The sequence below is a fragment of the Scyliorhinus torazame genome, chromosome 7 (genome assembly GCF_047496885.1).
Source record: "Scyliorhinus torazame isolate Kashiwa2021f chromosome 7, sScyTor2.1, whole genome shotgun sequence".
In the NCBI taxonomy this organism is placed as follows: Eukaryota; Metazoa; Chordata; class Chondrichthyes; order Carcharhiniformes; family Scyliorhinidae; genus Scyliorhinus; species Scyliorhinus torazame.
Genome location: NC_092713.1, coordinates 102,078,209 through 102,104,878, shown reverse-complemented (window position 1 = coordinate 102,104,878; position 26,670 = coordinate 102,078,209). Strand labels below are relative to the sequence as shown.

At 47.3% G+C, this 26,670-nt stretch overlaps 1 protein-coding gene across 12 annotated transcripts in view; it reads right to left on the bottom strand.

Annotated features, from left to right (window-relative positions):
- dock7 (dedicator of cytokinesis 7) overlaps positions 1–26,670 on the bottom strand; it is a 292,969-nt gene that overhangs the window by 107,173 nt on the left and 159,126 nt on the right. For 10 of the 12 annotated variants that reach the window (XM_072511162.1, XM_072511164.1, XM_072511166.1 and 7 more), the window contains exons 20-28: positions 21,279–21,510; positions 19,273–19,437; positions 18,397–18,572; positions 15,062–15,151; positions 10,267–10,353; positions 8,036–8,131; positions 5,977–6,117; positions 4,238–4,351; positions 2,896–3,066 (exon numbers count right to left, since the gene is read on the bottom strand). In XM_072511162.1, the coding sequence (XP_072367263.1) occupies positions 2,896–3,066; positions 4,238–4,351; positions 5,977–6,117; positions 8,036–8,131; positions 10,267–10,353; positions 15,062–15,151; positions 18,397–18,572; positions 19,273–19,437; positions 21,279–21,510 (1,272 nt within the window). The remainder of the gene's footprint in view (positions 1–2,895; positions 3,067–4,237; positions 4,352–5,976; positions 6,118–8,035; positions 8,132–10,266; positions 10,354–15,061; positions 15,152–18,396; positions 18,573–19,272; positions 19,438–21,278; positions 21,511–26,670) is intronic. The other 2 variants (XM_072511171.1, XM_072511172.1) reach the window with 1 other exon arrangement.

Here is a 26,670-nt window from a genome sequence, read left to right as displayed (position 1 = left end):
AGTTCCAAGTACTTTTCAATGCACCACCTCACCCTTAGACACCCCCCTCATCTGCCATTAGTCCCATGTCCATTCTCCAGGGTGGGCGCCCTCCTGTTTCCTCCCCTATCTCCAAGTCTACCCAGTGTGGAGCGTGATCCGAAATGGCTATAGCCGTATACTCCATTCCCCTCACCTTCGGGATCAACGCCCTTCCCAGCACAAAAAAGTCTATTCGCGAGTAGACTTTATGGACATAGGAGAAAAACGAGAACTCCTTACTCCTAGGTCTGCTAAATCTCCACGGGTCTACACCTCACATCTACTCCATAAAATCTTTAAGTACCTTGGCTGCTGCCGGTCTCCTTCCAGTCCTGGACTTCGACCTATCCAGCCCTGGTTCCAACACCGTATTAAAATCTCCCCCCATTATCAGCTTTCCCATCTCTAGGTCCGGAATGCGTCCTAGCATCCGCCTCATAAAATTGGCATCATCCCATTTCGGGGCATATACGTTTACCAAAACCACCGTCTCCCCCTGTAGTTTGCCACTCACCATCACGTATCTGCCCCCGTTATCCGCCACTATAGTCTTTGCCTCGAACATTACCCGCTTCCCCACTAATATAGCCACCCCCCTGTTTTTCGCATCTAGCCCCGAATGGAACACCTGCCCCACCCATCCTTTGCGTAGCCTAACCTGGTCTATCAGTTTCAGGTGCGTTTCCTGTAACATAACCACATCTGCCTTAAGTTTCTTAAGGTGTGCGAGTACCCGTGCCCTCTTTATCGGCCCGTTCAGCCCTCTCACGTTCCACGTGATCAGCCGGGTTGGGGGGCTTCCTACCCCCCCCCTTGTCGATTAGCCATCCCCTTTTTCCAGCTCCTCACCCGGTTCCCACGCAGCTGTATCTCCCCCAGGTGGTGCCCCCCCGCCCATCCCCTCCCTTACCAGCTCCCCCCTCTCCCCAGCAGCAGCAACCCAGTAATTCCTCCCTCCCACCCCCCCCGCTAGATCCCCCGCTAGCGTAATTACTCCCCCCATGTTGCTCCCAGAAGTCAGCAAACTCTGGCCGACCTCGGCTTCCCCCCGTGACCTCGGCTCGCACCGTGCGACGCCCCCTCCTTCCTGCTTCTCTATTCCCGCCATGATTATCATAGCGCGGGAACCAAGCCCGCGCTTCTCCCTTGGCCCCGCCCCCAATGGCCAACGCCCCATCTCCTCCACCTCCCCTCCTCCCCCCATCACCACCTGTGGAAGAGAGAAAAGTTACCACATCGCAGGATTAGTACATAAAACTCCTCTTTCCCCCCTTTTTAACCCCCCTCTTCGCCCCCCACATTCGCCCTACCACTTTGTTCAAACGTTCTTTTTAATAACCTGCTCATTCCAGTTTTTCTTCCACAATAAAAGTCCACGCTTCATCCGCCGTCTCAAAGTAGTGGTGCCTCCCTCGATATGTGACCCACAGTCTTGCCGGTTGCAGCATTCCAAATTTTATCTTCTTTTTATGAAGCACCGCCTTGGCCCGATTAAAGCTCGCCCTCCTTCTCGCCACCTCCGCACTCCAGTCTTGATAAACGCGGATCACCGCGTTCTCCCATTTACTGCTCCGAGTTTTCTTTGCCCATCTGAGGACCATTTCTCTATCCTAAAAACGGAGGAATCTCACCACTATGGCTCTGGGAATTTCTCCTGCTCTCGGTCCTCGCGCCATCACTCGGTATGCTCCCTCCACCTCCAACGGACCCGCTGGGGCCTCCGCTCCCATTAACGAGTGCAGCATCGTGCTCACATATGCCCCGACGTCCGCTCCCTCCGCACCTTCAGGAAGACCAAGAATCCTCAGGTTGTTCCTCCTTGCGTTGTTCTCCAGTGCCTCCAACCTTTCCACACATCGTTTCTGATGTGCCTCATGCGTCTCCGTCTTCACCACCAGGCCCTGTATGTCGTCCTCATTCTCGGCTGCCTTTGCCTTCATGACCCGAAGCTCCCGCTCCTGGGTCTTTTGTTCCTCCTTTAGCCCTTCGATCGCCTGTAGTATCAGGGCCAACAGCTCTTTCTTCATTTCCTTTTTGAGCTCTTCCACACAGCATTTCAAGAACTCTTGTTGTTCAGGGCCCCATGTTAAACTGCCACCTTCCGACGCCATCTTGGTTTTTGCTTGCCTTCCTTGCCGCTGTTCTAAAGGATCCACTGCAATCCGGCCACTTTCTCCTCCTTTTTTCATCCGTATCCAGGGGGGATTCCCTTCTGGTTTACCGCACAGTGTTTTAGCCGTCAAAACTGCCGTTGGGGCTCCTATCAAGAGCCCAAAAGTCCGTTTCACCGGGAGCTGCCGAAACGTGCGACTCAGCTGGTCATCGCCGCACCCGGAAGTCCGTTCCATTAGCTTTTTATAGTCCTATTCACTTGGGGTGTTCCATTTAACGTTTTGTGAACCTGTATTCCAAATCCCTCTGCTCTTCTACATTATTCTCCATTTAATTTCAGTTACCAAAACTTTACTATCTCACAATTACAGGCATTGAATTCCATCTACTATTTTTCTAATTTACAATTCCACTATCTTGTCAGTATCTCCTCGCAGCTTCCTTTGGTCCTCAAAATTATTTACTGTGCTGCAAATTTCAGTACCATCTGCAAGTTTGGATCCCACTTATATCTGAATTATTGATGGACAGGATTCAATGGAAATAGTCTCTCAACAGAATTGTGAGACACAACGACACACCACCATTCTGAGAAACTGCACTTAGCCCCAATTTTATAGCCTCTCTTCTAATCAATGTATACTTCAACTTACTTCCCTACCTCAAATGTTCTTTCATCTTTTCAAATAATCTCCTGTCTGATACTTTGTCACAGGTTTAATGAAAAAACCTTTAATACCATATTCCAATGTGAAATTGTACCTGACTAGTTGCAGAAGACACAGAGGGAGAGGGTGAGGATGGAGGTGTAAGGAGACTGCATGGTAAGTTCAGTGTGACATAATGCTCATGACTGCAGATGATTCGTAGGAAGTCCAACCTCAATGAAACAAGCATACTCGGAGTCTGTAATGCATAAAGCTTTGAAGAAACCTAGAAAAACAGGAGATACAAAATGTTTAAATAAACTTAAAGCACACTTACCACAGTACAATCAAAATTAACAAATTGTAGGGCAGCATGGTGGCGCAGTGGTTAGCACTGCTGCCTCACAGCGCCGAGGACCTGTTTGATCTTGGCTCCGGGTCACTGAATGTGTGGAGTTTGCACATTCTCCCCCTGTCTGCATGGGTCTCACCCCACAACCCAAAAGAATGTGCAGGGTAGGCGAGTTGGCCACGCTAAATTGCCCCTTAATTTGTATAATAATTGGGTACTCTAAATTTATTTTGAAAAATCAAATTGTTTAAGGTATTATCAATGTAACCTCAAATGTAGTTTACTGTTTGGAGGATGTAAAACACTTTGTGATATCCTGAGAATCTATGCAAGAAGGATTTGTGCAACTGCAAATTCTATGATCCTAACTAAATAATTTTAATATCAATTTTATTTTACTTTTTAAAACTTTGCTCACAGTGTGGATAACCTGATCATTTGGAATCAACTTGTCTGTTCCCTCTACAATTTAATTTTCTTTATCCAAGGTTTTTAAAAAATTTGTTGACTTAGGCAATGGAAATTAGCGGATACGAGTAGGACATTTTCCATTTCCATAGGATTCCTACAGTGCAGAAGGAGGCCATTTGGCCCATCGAGCCAGCACCGACCTTCTGAAAGAGTACCCTACCTAGGCCCAAGCCCCCGCCCTATCCCCGTAACCTCACCTAACCGGTTGCACACTCAGGGACAATTTATCATAGCTCATCCACCAAACTTATACATCTTCGGAAACTAGAGCACCCGGAGGAAACCCATGCAGGACGTGCAATATCACACAGTCATCCAAGGCCGAAATTGAACCCGGGTCCCTGACGCTGTAAGGCAGCAGTGCTAACCATTGTGCCCCCCTGCCGCCCCGCGCCCCCCCTCCCATTTCAATGCATCTAGCAGCATAATCAAGCTTTCTCAAGTCCAAAGCAGCACAGGTTTGATGCTATCCAATTTCATGACAGCCAGTTTAACACCGACCAAGGACTAAATCTGGGGAGCTTCCTAGTATGCCAGGTGCACTATCAAAAACCTTTCGTAGTATATTTCAAAAAACATCACAATCTGTGTCATCTTCTTTACACCCCGAAAATATAGATTATGTGTTTATTACCTGCTTCCAGTAGGTTTTGGTAAGGGCAAAGACAAAGCCACGATCCATCACTGAAAAGAGGTCGTTGAGAAAAAACGCAAGACTGATGTTTAGTCTCTCAATCAGTTCTATATCCTAAAAATAAAGAATTCATCATTTACATAATCAGCATAATACAGTTCTTCTGTAACTCTTAATTTACCACAATGCTCGTACAGGACATAAGCTGAAATACATACTGAAAGCTTGTCATTGTTTTTGACCGAGTCCAGCACTTAGTGGGCTGTATTTGACCCAATAGTGGGTCAATGGTGGCGACCAGGGCAGATCGAAGGGTAGGAATCCTACGGCGAGTAACTCACCTCCTACCTCCCAAAGCCTGTCCACCACCCACAAGGCACAAGTCAGGAGGTAATGGAATACTCTCCACTTGCCTGGATGAGTGCAGCTCCAAAAACACTCAAGAAGCTTGACACCATCCAGGACAAAGCAGCCCGCTTGATTGCTCCCCCTTCCACAATCATTCAAACCCTCCACCACCGAAGAACAGTGGCAGCCATGTGTACCATCTACATGATGCACTGAAATAACTCACCAAGGTTCCTTAGACAGCACCTTCCAAACCCACTATCATCTCGTAGGGCAAGAGCAGCAGGTACCGGGGAACCCCACCACCTGAAGGTTCCTCTCCAAGTCACTCACCACCCCGACTTGGAAATTTATCACCATTCCTTCACTGTCGCTGGGGCAAAATACTGGAACTCTCTCTCTAACAGCATACTGGGTGTACCTACACCTGAAGGACTGCAGTGGTTCAAGAAGGCAACTCACCACCACCTTCTGAAGGGAAACTAGGGATGGGCAATAAATGCTGGCCTAGACAGCGAGGCCCACATCCCGTAAATGAATTTTTAAAAAAATGCTAAGAATTGGTTTGCTGGCCAGGTTGATGATCATTTCCATCCTTTATTTTTAAATTTAATGTATACAATTATTTTTTTTCTAATTAAGGGGCAATTTAGCGTGGCCAATCCACCTACCCTGCATATCTTTTGGGTTGTGGGGGTGAGACCCATGCAGACACGGGGAGAATGTGCAAACTCCACACGGACAGTGACCCAAAGCTGGGATCGTACCTGGGACTTCAGCGCCCTGAGGCAGCAGTGCTGACCACTGCATCACCGTGCCATCCTGTCATTTCCATCCTTTTCTTACTATTCTCCCAATCTTCTCTGAAGGCACGGACTTACTGTTGGATTGAGCCCAAGGCCGCCAGCCACCATCCAGTAACCTGTCCAATATAATAATTCTTTATGCTTCAGCCCAGACAACAAGAGGCAATATCCTGTCAAGTTGGGTCAGTAATAAACTCGAACTGTGTTGCACCCTTACAGGACTTACTGGATAACAGGCATGAGCTGAAATCCTGGCTGATCGTTTTGCTCCTTAACACAGAACAACCCGAACTGCTTCTATTTGTATATGCCAAACAGAGCCCAAAACATTTTTAGGATTCCAAGAGAATTAAAGTTCATGGGGATAGTGTGAGTAGGTAGTGTTGAGGTAGAAGATCTGACATGGCCATACTGAGTGGCAGGGTGGGATCAAAGGGCCTACTCCTGCTCCTATCCCTTGTGCTCTTAGCTGGTGCTGAACTAAAGATTGGCAAACACAGCACAGGCCTGGCATCAAATGTGGTTTCACCTGGTTTACATGATCACCTGTGCAAAAATAAAAATAAAAATGAATTCCATTGTTACCTTCTGAAATCTGGAAACGATATCCCCTGCAATCATGCTAACCAGAGCAGCAATGTCATCCATAAATCTTTCCGGGAATCGAGCTTTTCTCAAAGTGTCAAGTTTGTCAGAAAAATATAAATGGTGCACCATGCTTTTCACCTGGTCAATCAATAACACATTACATAAAGCATTAGTTTGAGGTAAATGTTTAAGTTTAAAAAAATAACTTGTAGAGTATATTTTGGTTTCTATGAAATGAGTGCCAACGAACTAGCAAGGCAGGTATGGAGGCAGAGCCAGTACAAGAACCTTTGGAAATTGGATAAAGCCGTTTGAAAGGGCGGCATGGTGGGACAGTGGTTAGCGCTCCTTATTCACAGCGCCAGGGACCCAGGTTCGATCCAAGCCCTGGGTCAATTTTCATGTGGAGTTTGCATATCTCCCCGTGTCTGCATGGGTCTCACTCCCACAACTCAAAGATGTGTAGGGTAGGTGAATTGGCCACACTAAATTGCCCCTTAATTTGAAAAAACAAATTGGGTACTCTAAATTTAAATTTTAAAAAGTTTGCACATTCTCCATGTGTCTGCTTGGGTTTCCTCCGGGAGCTCCAGTTTCCTCCCATAGTCCAAAGATGTGCAAGGAAGGTGGATTGGCCATGATCTAAATTGCCCCATTCGTGCCCAGGGATGTGCAGATTAAGGGAGGTTACGGGAATAAGGCGGGGGATTTTGTCTAGGTAGGGTGCTCTTTCAGAGGATCAGTGCAGACTCGATGGGCCGAATGTTCTGCACTGTAGGAATTCTATTAAGCAAAAGATCCCTATATCTTTGTTTTATCCTCAATCCCACCTAGCCACCACCCCTTCCCTCCCTCCCTTGCCAAGTTATTTCTCGCACTCATTTCTCTCTCCAAAGATACATTCAATTGTTTTTTTGGATATACGGAGACTGTTTACTTCTATGCTCTTCCCTATGCACAATCTTCTTTTGCCTGTTAGGGGGCTCATTATGAACTAGGTAGTGTACATGTTTCAAAAAACAAAGTAAACCATGTCTAAAATAATTCTGCTCCCTGAGCTCTCAAATTATTATACAAATGAAATAAAGATAATTTTATAATTTGAAATGAAAAAAATGAAAATCGTTTATTGTCACAAGTAGGCTTCAAATAAAGTTACATTCCGGCGCCTGTTCGGGGAGGCCGGTAAGGGAATTGAACCCGCGCTGCTGACCTTGTTCTGCTTTACAAGCCAGCTAATTAGCGCACTGTGCTAAACCAGCCCCTGAAAATTGCTTATTGTCACAAGTAGGCTTCAAATGAAGTTACTGTGAAAAGCCTCTAGTCGCCACATTTCGGCACCTGTTCGGGGAGGCTGGTTCGGGAATTGAACCGTGCTGCTGGCCTGCTTTGGGCTGCTTTAAATGCCAGCTAGTTAGCACTGTGCCTAACCCGCCCCATAATTTATGAGCAGAACGGATCCCTCCATCAACCAGAAAGATTCTCTGCCAGGATGGCCATGGAACTGGACTTTAGGACAACTGCAGATCCACACTTTAAACAATTCAGAATACAGGGATCTTGTTCATATTGTAGGATGACTTCCACAATGTAGGTGGATTACGAAGGTGGCTTATGATTGAGGAAACGCTGTTTTGGGTGTGGGGGGAGGGCTGCTGTTTGGGGGTGGGGGGCTGGTGGAGACTTCCACTCAAAATGTAATCAGCAAAACAAAGAACAAGCTTCTCCCCGAAATCCTTCTTCTTGAACTAATCATGAAGCCTTCAGCAATCACTAGTAAAATGTAAATTTTAAAACTTAAAGAGTTAACTTTATACAAAGATATGAACATATGAATTAGGAGCAGGAGGAGGTCACTCGGGCCCTCGGGCATGCTCCACCATTCAGTACGATCATGGGTGCTCCGATTGCAGCTTCAGTCCCACATTCCTGCCTACCACCCCCCTTTCCCTCCCCCCCCGATAACATTTCACTACTTTGTTCATCAAGAATATTTCTAGCCTTGCCTTAAAAATATTCAACGACTCAGATCTTATTTAACCACTATTTTACTCACCATTAATTCAAAGAAGAACCAGGCCTGGTGCAAAGCGGATTCACGCACACTTCCACTGCTGACAACCCATTGCAGGGCCAGCTCCTCGTGCAATAGCTGAGTTACACAACACAATAGGAATTATAAACACTTACAAAACAATATTCCAGAATAAGGACAGACACAGTTATTCTGCCTGAACTCTACAATCATAACTAGATGGTAAATAATCTTTTCAATTGTGGAATTTGTTCAGTTCCAGTTCAATTTTGGTATGAAAGGCTCGTGTCTATTCATGTACAAAATCCAGAATCTGTTTGTAAAACATTGGGGGCGATTTTCAGCCCACATTCACCATCAGTGAGAACAGTGACGCGGGTAGACAATATGGCAAGAATCGCGTTTCCCGATTCTCGCTGGTGAGATCAGGTTTGTCCATGCTGGTGGCGACAAGGGTTCGCACCGACAAAGGCCGAGAACCTGATTTTGATGGTTTTGCATACATTTCCATCTAATTACCCAGCCCTGCTGCCACATGATTCCCCCCCTCACAGAATATTCATGCCTCCTCAACGTAAGTGACAAGGCCATTGACGGGGGGAAGCTGCAGGTATGGGGGAGGGGGGAGGCTCCCCCGATGATTGTGCCAGGGATGAGCAAGACATCCCCCAATACCTCCATGGTGGTGGTGCTGGGGGGGGGGGGGGGAGAGATCAAATTCAGTTCTGATCAGGACGCCCTAAAAGATGGTGCCCCGATCTCTGTGCAGTCGGCTTATCAGGTCCCGCCTGATGGAAAAACCCCACGCACTCTTTTATTTTTCAAGTGCCTGAAAATCTGGACTAAAAACACAGCCGTGCAGCTGGGGAGCTACATGCCGGTTTCCAGGCAGACCTTGACACTGAAAAAATATGGGAAAATTCAACCAATCAGTGTTAAAGTATAGCTTTGAAAGAGGAACAATGGATCCCATGAAATGTCATGCTCTTTACCTATACGTGATAGCTGGGGGAGGGAAAGGGAAAAGGAAGAAACTTCAGGAGTTTAGCCTTGGCTGACTTTGGGTTTCATTCTATTAAATTGCCATGATTCACATCCAAGAATGAGAAAAAATAGAGGACCTCCACTTGACCTGAAGTTTACTGAATAGCAGATCTGCAAGATGGATCTGTAATCTATGCCAAATAAAAGTTTATTTTCCATCTGGAAATCTAATTTCCTAGATCTCTCGCAGCTTTCACTGTTTGATTCATAAAGTTCGTATTTCCTCGTTCCAGCAGAAAAAAAATCTAAAATGTTTTTCCTGCTATGGGTTGTACTAGTGTTGCCTAGAAACAGCTCTCTAGCTAGGACAATGCCTTCTTCATGCCCGAGCCCAGAGCAGTGTTGGGAAACAATCTGACCATGAGGTTATCGAATCGAAGTTCGACCCTGTTCTTACTCATCAGCGACATAAGTACATTTTTCAGCAGGGGCACTGAATAATAATCAAGAACGGAAACGGTGGAACAGAGACTGAGGCAAATTGTAACACCCCTAATGTTGCTTTGACAAAGAACAGTTAACTTAGTTCAGACCAGAGATGGAGCTGGAACATTCAGTATTGATGTGACTTGTGCACCACTTAGGCGGTTCATTTACTCACTGAATAAGGGAAGCTTCAATTTCGGGAAGAACTGTCCTATCCCAGGCTGTGAAATGCAATAATTGTCTCCATTGTTGAATTTATTTTAATAATTCCCATAACAAAATTAAATTTTGAATCTGCATCAAAATATCTGCCAACTGCTGCAATTGTAAAAACTAAGTTCAAATGTACGATGCACCACATTTGGTCACAGATTATTATTAAACACAGCTGCCTAAAATATGCTACAAATTTCAATTTGTTGAGAACATGCCCTCAGTAGCAAGCTGCACAAACAATGAGGAATCTGAAATTAGCCAAAAAACGGTTTCAAAAACTTCTGCTCAACACTAGCTGCAATTCTGAGAGATTCAATTCAGAACCACTGAGAGCAGTCTGGTTATTTGTGACAATCTAACACTGTAGTTAGACACCATGCAACACAAACTGGGTTAGGATGCTGCAGACTACAAACACTGCAACAAATTCTATGGCAAAGCTCAACTTGGCTTGGACTGTAACCTCTAGATTTGGGCAAGCAGAGTTAGAGATAGCATTCAAGAATCCCTGGGCTAGACTTATCCCACCTTCCTCACTCGCCTCACACAATAGTACTGTGCACTACCTTCTTAGTTGGTAATCGTCCCGTTAACGTTTGTAAGAAACTTGTGCTCTCGGTATGCGATGACATGCGATTACTTCGGTCCATCGCCTATGGAGTGGAATGAATGTTGGTAACAGATTGGTGAAGTCAGATATGGCAGAAATGAATGTATTAATTTAAACACACAGGAGTTGGAAGCATAGAATGACTTTAATCAAATCATATTTCAAACAATATGTCTGTAATTTCACATCTATAATAGGGGTTATCACAGGATTTAAATCGGATATTAAGTTCTGATGTTTGCTTTGCTATGGAGAATGTTATTGGTCTTAAAAGGAGATGGAACATCATGGAAGAGTACTTCTTGTTCAAACTATACCATTAAAGTCCTTGTGCAACAAAATATTGCATTTCTTGCACGTCTGCATCATGTGTCGAGTCTCTTAAATATGTGCCCAAGCCAGTTAATTTTATTCTTTCTTTTGATTGAAGTTGATCAAGTAAGCAGTGTGTACATTTTTCAAACTTGCATGTTGATAACCATTCCTTCTTTCTGACTCACTCTCTCCATTGAAAATGCCATTTGATCATTGATTTTCTACTGTTCCTTTTTCTTCCACCTCATTTTCTTATTTTTATGCAGAACCTCAGGACTGGAAAACTCCCTGCCCTCCTCCGTCTTTTCTTCCTCCCACTGTGGGAATGGTAACAAGAACCTTGGAGTCAGCAATGCTTTATGACAGTGAAGTGGTTTCATAAATCTATTTGTTTTTTGTGGGTATAACTAGCAGGGTGGATAAGGGAGAACCAGTGATGTAGAACAGAAAACCGAGAGAGGAATACTGGGTCATTTTCAGATTGGCAAGCTGTAATTAGTGTATTGCCGCAAGGGTAAGTGCTTCTGCCTCAACTATTTACAAATTACACCAATTACTTAGACGAGCAGACAGATTGCCATGTATCCAAGTTTAATGGTGATACAAACCTAGGGGGGAAAGTAAGCTGTGAGGAGGACACAAAGAGTCTACAAAGGGATAGACAGGGTAAGTGATTGCGCATGAATGTGGCAGATGAAGCATAATGTGGGGAAATGTGGAATGATCCACTTTGGTTGGAAGAATAGAAAATAGAATATTTTTTATCAGGTGAGACCAATATGTGCTAGTATGCAGAGGGATTTAGGTGTTCTTTGACACAAATCATAGGAAGTTGACACGCAAGCACATCAAGGCAAATAGGATGGTAAATGGTATATTAGCTTTCATTGCAAGGGGGTTTGAGTACCAGGGTAGGGAAGTTTTGCTGCTATCATATACAGCATTGGCGAGATGATACCTGGTGTGCTGAGAACAGTTTTGTTCTCCTTACCTAAGGATACACTTGTCTTAGAGGAGGTACAACAAAAACTCACTGAATTGACTTCTGGAATGAGAGGGTACGTCTATGAGGAGACGTTGAGTAGATTGAGCCTATATTCTCTGCAGTTTAGAAGAATGAGAGGTAATCTCATTGAAATGAATTATCCCTGGTTCTACACTTTCCAGACAGGGAAAACAGCCTCTCATCATCTACCTTGCCAAGCCCTCTTAGAAATTTGACATTTCAATGAGATTACCTCTCATTCTTCTAAACTGCAGAGAATATAGGCTCAGTCTACTCAAACTCTCCTCATAGACGTACCCTCTCATTCCAGAAGTCAATTCAATTTCTAAGAGGGCTTGGCAAGGTAGATGATGAGAGGCTGTTTTCCCTGTCTGGAAAGTGTAGAACCAGGGATAATAGTAGTAGGATAAGCCATTTAGGACTGAGATGGGAAGAAATTACTTCACTCAGGCAATCATAAACCTTTGATTTCTCTACCCAGTCAGTCACTGAGGAAGGTTAGTTCGCTGGATTAGTAATCCAGAGTTCCAGCTCTGGGGACCGAGGTTTGAATCCCACCATGGTGAAATTTGAATTCAGTAAAAGCCTGCAATTAAAAATGACCATGATTAAATACATGAATAGGATGGAAATACATGAATACGATGGGAATAGAGGGATACGGACCTGGGAATTGTAGAAGATTTTAGTTTAGATGGGCAGCATGCCTGGCACAGGCTTGGAGGGTCGAAGGGCCTGCTCCTGTGCTGTACTTTTCTTTGTTCTTTGAAACCACTGTCGACATTGTTGATTGTCATTTTAAAAAAAAATTTGGTTCACTAATCTGCTTTAGGAAAGGAAATATGTCGTCCTTATTCTGGTCTGGCCTACATTAGACTCCAGGGGCGAAATTCTCCGGTATCGGCGCGATGTCCGCCGACCGGCGCCAAAAACGGCGCAAATCAGTCGGGCATCGCACCGCCCCAAAGGTGCGGAATCCTCCGCATCTTGGAGGGCCCAGCCCTAACCTTGAGGGGCTAGGCCCGCGCTGGACTGATTTCCGCCCCGCCAGCTGGCGGAAAAGGCCTTTGGTGCCCCGCCAGCTGGCGCGGAAATGACATTGCCGGGCGGCGCATGCATGGGAGCGTTAGCGGCCGCTCACGGCATCCCCGCACATGCGCAGTGGAGGGGGTCTCTTCCGCCTTCGCCATGGTGGAGACCGTGGCGAAGGCAGAAGGAAAAGAGTGCCCCCATGGCACAGGCCTGCCCGCGGATCGGTGGGCCCTGATCGCGGGCCAGGCCACCATGGGGGCACCCCCCGGGGCCAGATAGCCCCACGCCCCCCCCCCCCCCCCAGGACCCTGGAGCCCGCTCGCGCCGCCTTGTCCCGCCGGTAAGAGAGGTGGTTTAATCCACGCCGGTGGGACAGGCATCCTAGCAGCGGGACTTCGGCCCATTCGGGCCAGAGAATCGCGCGGGGGGGGGGGGTGCCCGCCAACCGGCGCGGGGCGATTCCCGCCCCCGCCGAATCTCCGGTGCCGGAGAATTCGGCAACCGGTGGGGGCGGGATTCACGCCAGCCCCCGGCGATTCTCCGACCCGGCGGGGGGTCGGAGAATCTCGCCCCAGATGTGGTTGACTCTTAAATGCCCTCAGGGATGGCCAATAAATACCCACATCCCATGAATTAAAAAAAAAAACACAATACTGTGATTGAGAGAATTGTACACCAACTGAATCAAGAGATATGGGGACAAGTGGGAAAGTGGAGATGCTCTTGTTGAACAGGCTCAAAGGGCCTTTGAAAGCTTCTATTTCTTATTTCCTGCATGCCTTTAAACCCCAACATCAGATTTACATAATTTTCAATACTACTCTTATCTTTCGATTTTTCCTCCGATGTTTCTTGTCCACCGATACCCAGCTCAGCATGTTTCTATAATTTGGACATTAGAACATTATCCAAATATCCCACATGGGATCAGTTATAAATGTGAAATTACAGTGCATCAGTTTTGAAAGGTTTACAGATAAACCTTTTGAATCCTTCAGGCCTGAAGTATTCTGCAACACAACTCCCAAGAACATGGATCTAATCATGAAGAAAGAGATCTGAATGAACATGTAACACGCACAGCGATTCAACTCTGAGCTGCATAAATTAATGATGAAACATCATGCAAACAAACTTGATAAAAATAATTCAGTTTTCATGTTATTGTCCACAAGCCTTTTGGGTGTCAATTTTCATCTTCTCTCTATAGAAGTAGTGTCCGACGCTCACTCAGCAGCAACCACCATAGCAGAAATGGTGGTTTCAGATATACATCCTTCCCCACTTTCCTCCACCCCTATTTCGAAGTTCAATTCCAGCTTATCTTTAGCCCTATCCTAAGGTCACATATTCTCCTCTGGCTGAACAAAAAGCAGACCATTTACAGATGGAGGTTTGACCAAGGTGAACAACAGAAGTCTTTCTGAAATCATCAGTCTTACGCTGATATGTGTTTTCTAAACTGGGGAACCGTTTTACATTGAATTCCTCTTTAAACACAGCACTAAGTAATACATTTCTCAGCACAGAGATCCTGGAGGCTGTGGCAATAAAATAACTTATGGCATTTTGCAACTTCAATGTCAATAAAATGGAGGCGATTGATGGGACAGGCTAAAATGTTTCTCTTCAGTTGCAATAATGCATCTAGGATTTCAGTAAAGCTTAAAAGTGGACATAGAATATTTTCAAACTGCGGATAAACTGCAGAAAAACAATAATACAATGACTAATTCTACTCTTTCAAACTTGTGCTTTGTCATCTGCTTCCACTGTGACCTGTGCAGCACTCAGGTGGTCACTAGTGATGTGTCACTAGTGTTGACAGCAGGTGTGTCACTAGTGTTGACAGCAATTTGAAATGATGAATTAAGTTTCAGGAAAAGGGTATTGCACACAATAGAACTCCATTGCTTTTAAATTCCATTTTCCTAGAATGCACTGATACAAATACGCTAAAGCAGCCTGGAAACAACAGCAAGTTCAGAGAACCTTCAACGTTCCTGGGGACGATACAACAGTTGAACAGTGAGAAATAAATTATTTTACTATATGAACAGTGAAGTACATGTCGCTCCTGAATTCATTTAGGATTTTTAAGCACATCTCACAAATTCACAGCTATGACGATACACATAATTTACAATAGTGCCAATGCACTACATGTCCCATGCATTTTTAGGAAATACCATGCACAAGCACGCGAGCATAAAATGGTGGAAAACGGTCTCAAAAATAGTTTACAAAAAAAACTATAATCACAAGCGACTGCTATTAAAACTTAAAAAGAACTGAAATATAAAATATTCAAATAATCAAAATAATGGGAAATGGATGAAAGTAAAACTTCAGTTGCAAAATAATGTCCTGAAGAAGATGTATTAGCATCTGAAACCACCTGCATTACTTCAGTGCTTGATCTGGGGGGACTTCTCCATGGGACAGTTGGGCCACCAGCATTAACCCAGGAATTTGAACGATCTAGTCCCTGAACAGGTGAACGAAGCAAATGGGAGAGGGAATTTAAAAACATTTAGCTGGATGTTGACATGGTTTCTCCAAAACACACACAATGTATAAGGACAGTGCGTTTAAAGAGTCCTCTTCAGATTACAACAAAAATTGTATTTTTCTCCCATCCTTGCCTGCACATGCAGACTCTTTGAGATTCGATTCCACATAACTGGGAAGCCCTCTGTTAACATGTTCAAAGTAGCCATTCTACGTTTTGATCATGACTGTTGAAGAGGGTGCAGGGAGATAGCCACAAAGTAGAGATAGGGGGCGTGATTCTCCGCTCCCGCGACTAAGTTCCCACACCGTCGTGAACGCTGTAGAGTTTCACGACGGTGCGAAACGGCCCCGATCGTGATCGATTCAAGGCCCGAAAATGGGCTAGGAGCGGGGCCGCGAGGAACTCGGGGGGGGGGGGGGGGGTGTCGCGAAAGCAGCATCGTCAGTGCGCGTGGGCATTGGCGCCGCGTAAATGACGCGGCCAGCGCCGCGTAACTGGCTTCACCCGCGCATGCGCGGTTGCCGTCCTCCCCGAGGCCGCCCCGCAAGAAGATGTCAGACGGATCTTGCGGGGCGGTGGAAGAAAGGAGGTCCTCCTTCAGAGAGGCCGGCCCACCAATCGGTGGGCACCGATCGCGGGCCAGACCCCATTTGAGGCCCCCCCCCCGGTACAGGAACACCCCACCCCCCCCAGGCTGTCCCCTGCGCCGCGCAGAACATGACGGGGCCGTTCTCGCCACTTGGGTGAATCACGGGCGGGCGTCGGACCGGCGCCACGTGGAAAAATGGCGCACCAGGCGATTCTCCCAACCGGCGCGGGAGCGGAGAATCGCACCCAGGGGGCGCAATTCTCTCATCGGGAGACTAAGTCCCGACGCCGGAGTGAAAACCGGAGTGTTTCACTCCGGCATCGGAGGCCGTTCCCAGCCCCCTATTCTCCCACCCCCGGGAGGCTAGGAGCGGTGCCGCGTCATTTACGCGCACCGGGTTAGGCGGCGCCACGTAAATGACGCGAGCGGCGCCACGTAAATGACGTCACCCGCGCATGCGCGGATTGGCCGGCACCAACCCGCGCATGCACGTTTGCCGTCCTCCCCGCAGCCGCCCCACAAGAAGATGGCGGATCGATCTTGCGGGGCAGCGGAGGAAAGGAGGTCCTCCTTCAAAGAGGCCGGCCCGCCGATCGGTGGACACCGATCACGGGCCAGACCCCTTTTGAGCACCGCCCCCCCCCCCCCGGTGCAGGAACCCCCCTTACCCCCACAGGCCGCTCCCCCAGCGTTCCTGCGCTGTTCCCGTCGGCAGCGACCAGGTGTGGATGGCACCGGTGGGAACCTGTCGTGTTGAGTAGGCCGCTCGGCCCAGCTGGGCCGTAGAGTCGCCGCTCGACCATTACCAACGGCAAGCGCCGATTCTCCCAGCGGCCAGCCGTGATTCGCGCCGCACCGGTTTGGGGGGGGGGGTGGGAGAATCGCGTGCGGGCGTCGGAACGGCGTGGCGGGACTCGCGCGCACCCAGGCGTTTCTCCCACCTGGCGTGGGAACTGGGGGGGGGGGGGAGAATTCCGCCCAGGTTTTAACTCATCAGGGGCGAAATTCTCCAGTATCGGCGCGATGTCCGCCGACTGGCGCTCAAAATGGCGCAAATCAGTCGGGCATCGCACCGCCCCAAAGGTGCGGAATGCTCCGCATCTTTGGGGCCCAAGCCCCAACTTTAAGGGGCTAGATCCGCGCCGGAAGAATTTCCACCCCGCCAGCTGGCGGAAAAGGTCTTTGGTGCCCCACCAGCTGGCGCGGAAATGACATCTCCGGGCGGCGCATGCGCGGGAGCGTTAGCGGCCGCTGACGGCATTCCCACGCATGCGCAGTGGAGGGAGTCTCTTCAGCCTCCACCATGGTGGAGACCGTGGCGAAGGCGGAAGGGAAAGAGTGCCCCCACGGCACAGGCCCGCCCGCGGATCGGTGTGCCCCGATCGGGGGTCAGGCCACCGTGGGGGAACCCCCCGGGGCCAGATCGCCCCGCGCCCCCCCAGGACCCCGGAGCCCGCCCGCGTCGCCTTGTCCCGCCGGTAAGGTAGGTAGTTTAATCTACGCTGGCGGGACAGGCAATTTAACGGCGGGACTTCGACCCATCCGGGACGGAGAATCGCGGGGGGGGGGGGGCCCGCCAACCGGCGCCGCGCGATTCCCGCCCCCGCTGAATGTCCGGTGCCGAAGAATTTGGCAACCGGCGGGGGCGGGATTCACGCCAGCCTCCGGCGATTCTCCGACCCGGCGTGGGGTCGGAGAATCTCGCCCCAGATGTCCACACATGGACACTTTCCAGTAGGAGCCACAGGGTGGTGATCATGAGCAAAATTTACACTGGTACAGACTACGAACCAAATTTTCTTAATCTATATGATTTAGAACTAGGCAGTTAATTTGCTATCTGAGCCACTGGGGTGGCTATAGAACAATTTACTTATTAAAATTGTTATTAAGCAAGGGGTTGAAAATACAAAATTAAATATTAGTATTGAAAATTGCTAATTTTACACAAATGCCTTCATTAAAACAGATTAATAACATACACTTAACCTCAATCCTATAGTTGCTTTCAATCACAGGGTTCAGAGGGCTGCAAACACAAAGTAAGTAGCTAATCCAAGTCTGGGGTTGGAGATGAAGGATAGAATGGGCAGCACGGTAACACAGTGGTTAGCACTGTGGCTTCACAGCACCAGGATCCCAGGTTCAATTCGCCGCTGGGTCACTGTCTGTGTGGAGTCTGCACGTTCTCCCCGTGTGTGTGTGAGTTTCCTCTGGGTGCTCCGGTTTCCTCCCACAGTCCAAAGACATGCAGGTTAAGTGGATTGGCCATGCTAAATTGCCCTTAGTGTCCAAAAAGGTTGGGAGAGGTTATTGGGTTATGGGGATAGTGTGGAAGTGAGGGCTTAAGTGGGTCGGTACGGACTTGATGTGCCGAATGGCCTCCTTCTGCACTGTATGTTCTATATACTAAGATGAGAAAAGTGTGTTAATTTGGAAAGAAGAGCATTTAAAAAAGGGGAGCTTTAACCTCAACAAGCTTTCTGCCTGACATATACAATTATATTTTACTTCATTGTGAAGAGCTTTCCAATTGAAAAAATAATACACAAATTGGGTTTGAATACTACGTGTGACACGAGTCCATATTATACATATCAGTGTTTAGAAGTAGAAGGAGGTTGTTTACCTTGCTGCCAATAATTGTCCTTACTTCATCATCTGGTGAGGTTGGTGTACCTGCGATGTCAGGATTGCTGTTACTGAGACTCCTGGACCGACTAAGGTTCAGACTGGCCAGTCTTGCTGCTGTACGTGCCATCGTTGCATAATGCATAGATCCACCCAACATACAGCTACCAGGGCCTGTGACAGGATTCAACCATGATCAGTGGGTAAAGTTTCAACTCCCATGAAGATGTAATGCAAGACAGAAAATGAGCTATCTGTTAAATAATGAGATAGGTCTGAAGCTATCAGTTTGAGGAACTTAGTTTGAAATGGAAGATGGGGGGGTACAGAATGAAATGTGTCATATGCCATCAGTCTGAGGACGTGAGGAGAACTAGTCATGAACTAGTTCATTAGAGTTTGGTTCAATCAGGATCTACTCTTTGATTCCTGTTTGTCAGTAATGCTTCCAAGTTTCACCATTTGATTTTTTTCCAATTATCTCATATCATCCACTCAAGATGAAATCATAACAATTATTAAAATGGGCTCACTGTGTGCGTTGACCATGGGCTGTGAGTTTGGACATGGGGAGAGGGGGCTGGGAACATATTAGCTAAGCAACTGCATAAGGGAGAGGCTGACAAAAAAAACCAAAAGAGAAACACAATGGAAATCATTAAATAGAAGCTGAAGTACCTCATGTGGAAAGTAGCACAGCCCTCCACCCACTACGTGATGTAACCAAGTGGATGTGCAGTTGCATGAGGGAGCTTTAACCTTTGTGGCACAACAGTCACCATTTGAAATGGCATTTAACTGGAGCTGGTGCTTTTATATTATTCTTTCTAGTGAAAGTTCAATTTACCGTCTGGTTCTCGGACTTTGCTCTCACCTGGTGATGAGGGGTTTGACTCTGTGCTTGGAAGGCGGAAAACGTAGTAAATATAGGATGCCAACAAATTGTTTCTGCCATGCTGGTCCTGGTTTGTTTCCAAATTTTTGTGAAGTCTATTTACAATGGACGTCATTGCCTCAAAAGATGGCTGTCCCATGTTTACTAAAGGAAAGAATGTGCACAAAAAATTACAATACATAATAAATGAAGCTGCCTTTTAATCTTAGTCTGTCAGACAAAGTCTTAGGCTGACTGACTAAGTGTCAGGTTTCATGAACTGAAAAACGAAACAAACAATAATGGGCGCAATCTACCGGCCGCCCAAAAAAGTGACTAAATGTCATTAGATGCGGTGGATAACTTGCCGGCAGATCCGGTGAGAAACACCCTGCAAAATATTTCTCCCAATATCACAGTAATAAATAAATATCTTCAACTCTGAGTTACGCAAAAGGTATTGAATATCTGAATGTAATAGCGATTCATTATCGGATTACAGTTCAAAAAGAAACAAACATTTATTGTCGATCTTTCCCTCTCCATTTGTCATTTTTTAATGCCCAATTTTCTTGAAAAACTTAAATTTGTGGCGGAATTTACCGGCTGTTCACGCCAGAGGGAAATTCCAGTCCCACGCCAGCGCATGGGTTTCCCGGCAATGAGGGGTGCTGTCGACGGAAAATCCCGTTGACAACAGTGGGACATGACAGGTAGATCCTGCTGGCGGGCCGCCGTCCCCCATCTTGGAAATATATCGCCGTTCCTTCACCTTCACTGGGGCAAAATCCTGAAACTCTCTAACAGCACTGTGGCTGTACCTACACCTCAAGGACTGCAGCGGTTCAAGAAGGCAACTCACCACCACCTTCTGAAGGGCTACTAGGGATGGGTAAAAATACTGGCCTAACCACATCCCGGAAATGAACTTTAAAAAAAATACTTTTGTTCAAATTTCTCCATGGGCTCATTCCTCCCCAGAACTGCAAAGACCTCCAAGAACTCTGTGTTCCTCTATTTCTGTCCTCTTATGCATTCCCCACTTATTTTGCCACACCATTAATGCCTGCAGTTTCAGCCACCTCCGCCTTAAGCTTTGGTGTTCCCTCCTTAAACTTCTAGATTGTCCACTTCTCTGCAAGCTTCTGAGTCACACCTCCTAATTATCCCCTTCTTTATCTTGGTGCCATTTTTTGTCTGATTCCGTTCCTATGAAACACCTTGAGATATTTTGCGACTTCAAAAGGAGCTATACAAATGCAAGTGATTGTATTAATCCAGTTAATTAGATGTGATAATAAATAGGAACTGGATATTGGCATCTGCCCTATTTAGCTGTGGCACAAGACAGAGATTTAGCTCATTTATTTTGAAGTGTGCAGAATTCCCATTGTGATTTTTCTTTTGGTATAGATGACTGTCAATTTGATAATTGAAATGAGCCACTATTTAGACATTAAGCAAACTTTAAACACAAAAAGGTAAATTTAAGATAATATTTCAAAAATGCAAAATCTAATTATTTTAATTCCACATAAACTTCCCACCTTCCAATTTGCTCTCTGACATTTCTCTGACTCGTGTTGCGTTACAATGAACCCTCCAAACCTTTACATAAGAGATTATTACCCATGAAAAAGCTGAGATAATTGGTATTAACTAGTTACTTCACTAACATTTGTGTACACATCTGCACATGCACAACTCAGTGATCAATGTATAACGATCAGGAGCAGGAGCCCTGACTACATTCCACCCCTGCTTAATCCAGAGTATGACCGAGCAATCCTCATACAGACACAGTTTAAATTGGTAACTCAGTGTTAAACCCTACAATGCATTTGCCAACAAGGGCACTATTGGTAAATGTTCCCAATGAAATATGAGCATATGGTTGTTCTATAAAAGTGCAGTCAATGTTGAACTAAGATGATAACCTCATGATTAACTGACAAATCCTCAAAAAAGAGTTGGACGAAATATAAGGAATGATGCATTTGACATACCAATCTGTCCAGCGATTACAGGAGGCCTCACAACCAACAAGACAAGTTTATCCAGAAGCTGGTGGAGGAATCGTACCACAGGCTCTAGTTGAGCCGAGCTCAGGGATGATATACTGTTTTTCAGCTCATTCTCCAGGTCGTTCTCAAGAATCCGCAGATCTCCAATTCGCACAGGAAATGCATGCTCCTCCAGGGCATGGACCAGAGCAAAAAACTTGTCAAGGTATGGGTCCTGTGTGAAATATATAATATGGATCATTAAAACAAAAATCATGTCTAACACGTGTTTGCCAAGTTTAAAAGTATGAGGACTGAGTTATAAACTCGTGCAGCATCAATTTATTTTCATATATTATTTATCACGATCTCAATTCTTACACTACTATTTTAGACAATTATGTTTAACATCCCAGTGGGGGATATTTGTACTGAGAATTGATCTTACTTTTACAGCTCCAATAACCCGCTGCATTAAGAAATGTCTCTTAGTCCCTCTCTACTCACATTCTTGATAATGTTTAGTTGGTGACTGCTCATCACCAACTCCCAGCTAGGCAAAATAAGATTTTCACTTTTGCCCCATTTAATCCCTTTAAACATTTTAAAACCTGCATTAGATTTCCCCGTAGCTTTCACTGTGTCAGTGAAATTAATCCCGGAGTCTCCAGTCTCTCCTCAATTAATGAGTGGTGTTCTTTCCACAGAAAAAGTAATACAAACTAAACCCAATAAAATATTGCCTCATCGACTGCTCTTAATCATCAGCAAAGTAATGGGTGAAGCTGTCATCAATGTTCACTGATCACTTGGCCCTCGTCTTAATTGCCGTCTTGATCCAAACATGGACACCAGAGCTGGTGAGAGTGACCACCCTTGACATCATGGCAGCATGTGACCAATTTGAGAGCCAATGAGCCCTGGTAAATCCAATGGATTTCTGGGGAGAGCATTGTCCAATGGGTGGTGCTATACTGACACAAAGGACAATGGCTGTGATTGTTGGAGGCCAATCATCTCAGCTTCAGAAATCATTCCAGAAGTTCTTCAGGGCAGTGTGCTAGACCACCAGCTGCTTCATCAATTACCTTCTCCACACCAAACATCAAAAGTAGGTTTGTTTGTTGATGATTGCACAGTGTTTCAGTTCCATTCACAATTGTTTAAATCATGCTCATCACATTCAATATCTTGGAGCGTGACCACTGGCTTGAAGCTCAAGTGGACGAGCTACATAAATGCTGTGGCTACAGGAGAATGTCAGGGGCTGGATATTCTGTAAAGAATGGCTTACTTCCAGGTGCGGCGATGACCAGCTGAGTCGCACGTTTCGGCAGCTCCCGGTGAAACGGACTTTTGGGCTCTTGATAGGAGCTCCAACGGCAATTTTGACGGCTAAAAACACTGTGCGGTAAACCAGAAGGGAATGCCCCCTGGATACGGATGGAAAAAGGAGGAGAAAGTGGCCAGATTGCAGTGGATCCTTTAGAACAGCGGCAAGGAAGGCAAGCAAAAACCAAGATGGCGTCGGAAGGTGGCAGTTTAACATGGGGCCCTGAACAACAAGAGTTCTTGAAATGCTGTGTGGAAGAGATCAAAAAGGAAATGAAGAAAGAGCTGTTGGCCCCGATACTACAGGCGATCGAAGGGCTAAAGGAGGAACAAAAGACCCAGGAGCGGGAGCTTCGGGTCGTGAAGGCAAAGGCAGCCGAGAATGAGGACGACATACAGGGCCTGGTGGTGAAGACGGAGACGCAGGAGGCACATCAGAAACGATGTGTGGAAAGGTTGGAGGCACTGGAAAACAACGCAAGGAGGAACAACCTGAGGATTCTTGGTCTTCCTGAAGGTGTGGAGGGAGCGGACGTCGGGGCATATGTGAGCACGATGCTGCATTCGTTAATGGGAGCGGAGGCCCCGGCGGGTCCGTTGGAGGTGGAGGGAGTATACCGAGTGATGGCGCGAGGACCGAGAGCAGGAGAAATTCCCAGAGCCATAGTGGTGAGATTCCTCCGTTTTAAGGATAGAGAAATGGTCCTTAGATGGGCGAAGAAAACTCGGAGCAGTAAATGGGAGAACACGGTGATCCGCGTTTATCAAGACTGGAGTGCGGAGGTGGCGAGAAGGAGGGCGAGCTTTAATCGGGCCAAGGCGGTGCTTCATAAAAAGAAGATAAAATTTGGAATGCTGCAACCGGCAAGACTGTGGGTCACATATCGAGGGAGGCACCACTACTTTGAGACGGCGGATGAAGCGTGGACTTTTATTGTGGAAGAAAAACTGGAATGAGCGGGTTATTAAAAAGAACGTTTGAACAAAGTGGTGGGGCGAATGTGGGGGGCAAAGAGGGGGGTTAAAAAAGGGGGGAAAGAGGAGTTTTATGTACTAATCCTGCGATGTGGTAACTTTTCTCTCTCCCACAGGTGGTGATGGGGGAGGAGGGGAGGAGGAGGAGATGGGGTGTTGGCCATTGGGGGCGGGGCCAAGGGAGAAGCGCGGGCTTGGTTCCCGCGCTATGATAATCATGGCGGGAATAGAGAAGCAGGAAGGAGGGGGCGTCGCACGGTGCAAGCCGAGGTCACGGGGGGCAGCCGAGGTCGGCCAGAGTTTGCTGACTTCTGGGAGCAACATGGGGGGAGTAATTACGCTAGCGGGGGATCTAGCGGGGGGGGTGGGAGGGGGGAATTACTGGGTTGCTGCTGCTGGGGAGAGGGGGGAGCTGGTATGGGAGAGGATGGGCGGGGGGGCACCGCCTGGGGGAGATACAGCTGCGTGGGAACCGGGTGAGGAGCTGGAAAAAGGTGATGGCTAATCGACAAGGGGGGGGGGGTACGAAGCCCCCCAACTCGGCTGATCACGTGGAACGTGAGAGGGCTGAACGGGCCGATAAAGAGGGCACGAGTACTCGCACACCTTAAGAAACTTAAGGCAGATGTGGTTATGTTACAGGAAACGCACCTGAAACTGATAGACCAGGTTAGGCTACGCAAAGGATGGGTGGGGCAGGTGTTCCATTCGGGGCTAGATGCGAAAAACAGGGGGGTGGCTATATTAGTGGGGAAGCGGGTAATGTTCGAGGCAAAGACTATAGTGGCGGATAACGGGGGCAGATACGTGATGGTGAGTGGCAAACTACAGGGGGAGACGGTGGTTTTGGTAAACGTATATGCCCCGAACTGGGATGATGCCAATTTTATGAGGCGGATGCTAGGACGCATTCCGGACCTCGAGATGGGAAAGCTGATAATGGGGGGGAGATTTTAATACGGTGTTGGAACCAGGTCTGGATAGGTCGAAGTCCAGGACTGGAAGGAGGCCGGCAGCAGCCAAGGTACTTAAAGATTTTATGGAGCAGATGGGAGGTGTAGACCCGTGGAGATTTAGCAGACCTAGGAGTAAGGAGTTCTCGTTTTTCTCCTATGTCCATAAAGTCTACTCGCGAATAGACTTTTTTGTGCTGGGTAGGGCATTGATCCCGAAGGTGAGGGGAACGGAGTATACGGCTATAGCCATTTCAGATCACGCTCCACACTGGGTGGACTTGGAGCTAGGGGAGGAAACAGGAGGGCGCCCACCCTGGAGAATGGACATGGGACTAATGGCAGATGAGGTGGTGTGTCTAAGGGTGAGGGGGTGCATTGAAAAGTACTTGGAACTCAATGATAATGGGGAGGTCCAGGTGGGAGTGGTCTGGGAGGCGTTGAAGGTGGTGGTTAGAGGGGAGCTGATATCAATAAGGGCACATAAAGGGAAGCAGGAGAGTAAGGAACGGGAGCGGTTGCTGCAAGAACTTTTGAGGGTGGACAGACAATATGCGGAAGCACCGGAGGAGGGACTGTACAGGGAAAGGCAAAGGCTACATGTAGAATTTGACTTGCTGACTACGGGCACTGCAGAGGCACAATGGAGGAAGGCACAGGGTGTACAGTACGAATATGGGGAGAAGGCGAGCAGGTTGCTGGCACACCAATTGAGGAAAAGGGGAGCAGCGAGGGAAATAGGGGGAGTGAGGGATGAGGAAGGAGAGATGGAGCGGGGAGCGGAGAGAGTGAATGGAGTGTTCAAGACATTTTATAAAAAATTATATGAAGCTCAACCCCCGGATGGGAGGGAGAGAATGATGGGCTTCTTGGATCGGCTGGAATTTCCCAAGGTGGAAGAGCAGGAAAGGGTGGGACTGGGAGCACAGATCGAGGTAGAAGAAGTGGTGAAAGGAATTAGGAGCATGCAGGCGGGAAAGGCCCCGGGACCGGATGGATTCCCAGTCGAATTCTATAGAAAATATGTGGACTTGCTCGCCCCGGTACTGACGAGGACCTTTAATGAGGCAAAGGAAAGGGGGCAACTGCCCCCGACTATGTCTGAAGCAACGATATCGCTTCTCTTAAAGAAGGAAAAGGACCCGCTACAATGCGGGTCCTATAGACCTATTTCCCTCCTAAATGTAGATGCCAAGGTCCTGGCCAAGGTAATGGCAATGAGAATAGAGGAATGTGTCCCGGGGGTAGTCCACGAGGACCAAACTGGGTTTGTGAAGGGGAGACAGCTGAACATGAATATACGGAGGTTGTTAGGGGTAATGATGATGGCCCCACCAGAGGGAGAAACGGAGATAGTAGTGGCGATGGATGCCGAGAAAGCATTTGATAGAGTGGAGTGGGATTATTTGTGGGAGGTGTTGAGGAGATTTGGTTTTGGAGAGGGGTATGTTAGATGGGTGCAGCTGTTGTATAGGGCCCCAGTGGCGAGCGTGGTCACGAATGGACGGGGATCTGCATATTTTCGGCTCCATAGAGGGACAAGGCAGGGATGCCCTCTGTCCCCATTATTGTTTGCACTGGCGATTGAGCCCCTGGCGATAGCGTTGAGGGGTTCCAAGAAGTGGAGGGGAGTACTTAGGGGAGGAGAAGAACACCAGGTATCTTTGTATGCGGACGATTTGCTACTATACGTGGCGGACCCGGCGGAGGGGATGCCAGAAATAATGCGGATACTTGGGGAGTTTGGGGATTTTTCAGGGTATAAATTGAACATGGGGAAAAGTGAGTTGTTTGTGGTGCATCCAGGGTTGCAGAGTAGAGAAATAGAGGACCTACCGTTGAGGAAGGTAACAAGGGACTTTCGTTACCTGGGGATCCAGATAGCTAAGAATTGGGGCACATTGCATAGGTTAAATTTAACGCGGTTGGTGGAACAGATGGAGGAGGATTTCAAGAGATGGGATATGGTATCCCTGTCACTGGCAGGGAGGGTGCAGGCGGTTAAGATGGTGGTCCTCCCGAGATTCCTCTTTGTGTTTCAGTGCCTCCCGGTGGTGATCACGAAGGCTTTTTTAAAAAGGATTGAAAAGAGCATCATGGGTTTTGTGTGGGCCGGGAAGACCCCGAGAGTGAGG